At 29.5% G+C, this 2,500-nt stretch overlaps 1 protein-coding gene across 1 annotated transcript in view; it reads right to left on the reverse strand.

The window, feature by feature from the left end:
- Positions 1 to 2,193: 2,193 nt before the first annotated feature.
- LOC310724779 (teneurin-3-like) overlaps positions 2,194 to 2,500 on the reverse strand; it is a gene marked incomplete at its 3' end in the record, with an annotated part of 164,927 nt that continues 164,620 nt past the window's right edge. Inside the window, exon 15 of the mRNA XM_083539050.1 lies at positions 2,194 to 2,216. Within this exon, the coding sequence (XP_083395176.1) occupies positions 2,194 to 2,216 (23 nt within the window). The remainder of the gene's footprint in view (positions 2,217 to 2,500) is intronic.

Below are 2,500 nucleotides of genomic sequence, written 5' to 3' on the forward strand. Positions count from 1 at the left end.
CTTCTTCATCATCATCATCATCATCATCATTATCATCATCATCAGCAGCCCAGAGTTTGACTTAAATATGAGTCAATCATCAGCAGATTATAATCACATCATAACGAGTTATTAAACCCCCACAGGACACAGAGCGAGGGAGAGGGAAAGCAGGAGGGATGGAAAAGAAAAATGATCAAAAATAACCAAAATGAAAATGTCTCTCATTAGATGTTTAAATTGTGGTGGATTCATGTGTTTATATATAAAAATAAATAAATAAAATAAATCTGACATTGTTAAGTGAGAAATAGCAACAATAAAAAAAAGTTTTTATTTTATATATATATGTAATTGGGCTGTTAAAATACTGTTAACACAAATTAATTTTTAACGGCACTTATTTAATTAACGTGCGATTAATGCAGCGGACACTTCTGTTTGACCATTTTTATTAAAATGATAAATAAATAAATATAAAAGAGGAAAAATTAAGACCTTCGACACAACACACGTTTATTCACGACGTCCGTTTTTTATTTAGATATAAAAAATAAACTCCACCAATAAATAATTTGTAACCACTAGACATTTGTTTTACTGATGCGCCAAATCTCACATCAGCACCAAAATCCGCCAAGACATCCGGCTATTAAAACCGTCCGTGTGGAAACATAGCAAAAATTCTATTTGGTCTCCTGATGATTTACTTCAGTTAAAACTTCATAATTACTTTAAAACATTTATAAGAATCGTTTGTTTTCATGCTCCATGCTGTGTCTGGTTTCACTAATAATAAACACACATTTGCATAAAGCATCAATATTTGTATATTTGTATGTTGATTAGAGAATTAAAAACTTGAAAAGAATTAATTTAAGGTACATTTTAAACAGATACAAATGTGTGAATTAATTGTAAATAATCACAATTAAATATTTTAAACGATTGACAGCACTAACATTTACTCATATATATAAAACCTTATAATTTAAGAATTAAAGACTTTTCTTTAATTATTTTTATATTTTTTTTACATTTCACCTTTTTTATTTATTTATTTTTGGTTTTGGTTTTGGTTTATGGTAAATTGTATAGCACCAATGAATTCTTTACTACTATATTATTATTATTATTATTATGATTATTATGATTATTGTTGTTATTATGATTATTATTATTATTAGTAGTAGTAGTAGTAGTAGTAGTATTGGGCTTCTTAGGGATTTATGTGAGAATTTCTGTTTCATAAATATTTATAACAAAGAATTGACAGATACAGAAACCTTCACCTTACAGCATTAATTCGTTCCATGACTCACAATCAAGTACTAGCACTATAAATGTTCTTCGTAGCTATGGCAACAAATTCACATGTTCACTGTAAAAAACACTGTGGATATCACTTACACAAACACACACACTGCCCTGAAGCACAACCCCGGAGCCGTGGGGGCCGAATGTCATGTCATATAAATGCAATGATAATTAATATAAATAATTAATAAAAAATATATATTTGTTTTACATATAAAAAATACACAAATCTGTTTAAAGCTGGAAAACATTACATTGCATTATTTTATATAGTTTAGCATTTATGTTTAATTGATTTTTTTATAATTTTTTTGTTTCTAGAAAACGTTTTTTTTTATATATATATATATATATATATATTTTTTTATTTTTTTATAGGTTTTTAAAATACACTGCCTGGCCAAAACAAGTGACCACCTTGTGAGGTCACAGGTAAAAGCTCCACTGCATCATGAGTGCAGTGATAAATAGGTTGCAGCTGCAAAAAAGTTATTTAAATCCAGCTAATGCAGTGTGGAACTATTGTGCCTTACACAAGCGTGAAAACATGAAGAAATGTCCAGTGATCAAGGAAATGATGTTTATCTGTTTTAGAGGGGTCACATTTTTAGTCTGCATCAAGCAAAAGGATTACAATGGAGACGACTGCTGAAACTATTAACATTGAGTTAAAAAAAAATACTGTCTAGTGCATTATAACCAGAAAGCATAATGATGACCCATCATTTTAAAGGAAGAAGTGTGGTTAGAAAAAAAAAAAGATAAAATCTTGAATGATTAGATATCAATTAAACATTAAATTGTTAAAAAAAAAGCTTTCTACATGCACATTGGGACTAAATAGCTTTAAGAAAACCACTTATCAGTAAAGCTCATTAGAAAAAATGCTTAAATTTGCTAAGGAGCATGAAGATCAGACCCTAAAACAATGGAAAAGGTTCATGAGGTCAGATGAGTCCAGATTAACCCTGAACTGATGTTCATAAGCACGCCCAGTACCTAGTGTACAAGCTGGTGGGGAAAGTATTATAATCTAAGGTTCCTTTATTTGGAAAGTTTTATGTTCAGAAACATTATGTGCCCAAAAAAAAGGGGTCATCTGACCTCAATATATAAAATAACCAGGTTTTTCCATAATAATTTAATTTCCTGTTGGCACAGGAGTATTACAAGATGCTAAACCATTTCCACAGAGTCCCTATTA

Source organism: Silurus aristotelis (assembly GCF_946808225.1).
Source record: "Silurus aristotelis genome assembly, chromosome: 4".
In the NCBI taxonomy this organism is placed as follows: domain Eukaryota; kingdom Metazoa; phylum Chordata; class Actinopteri; order Siluriformes; family Siluridae; genus Silurus; species Silurus aristotelis.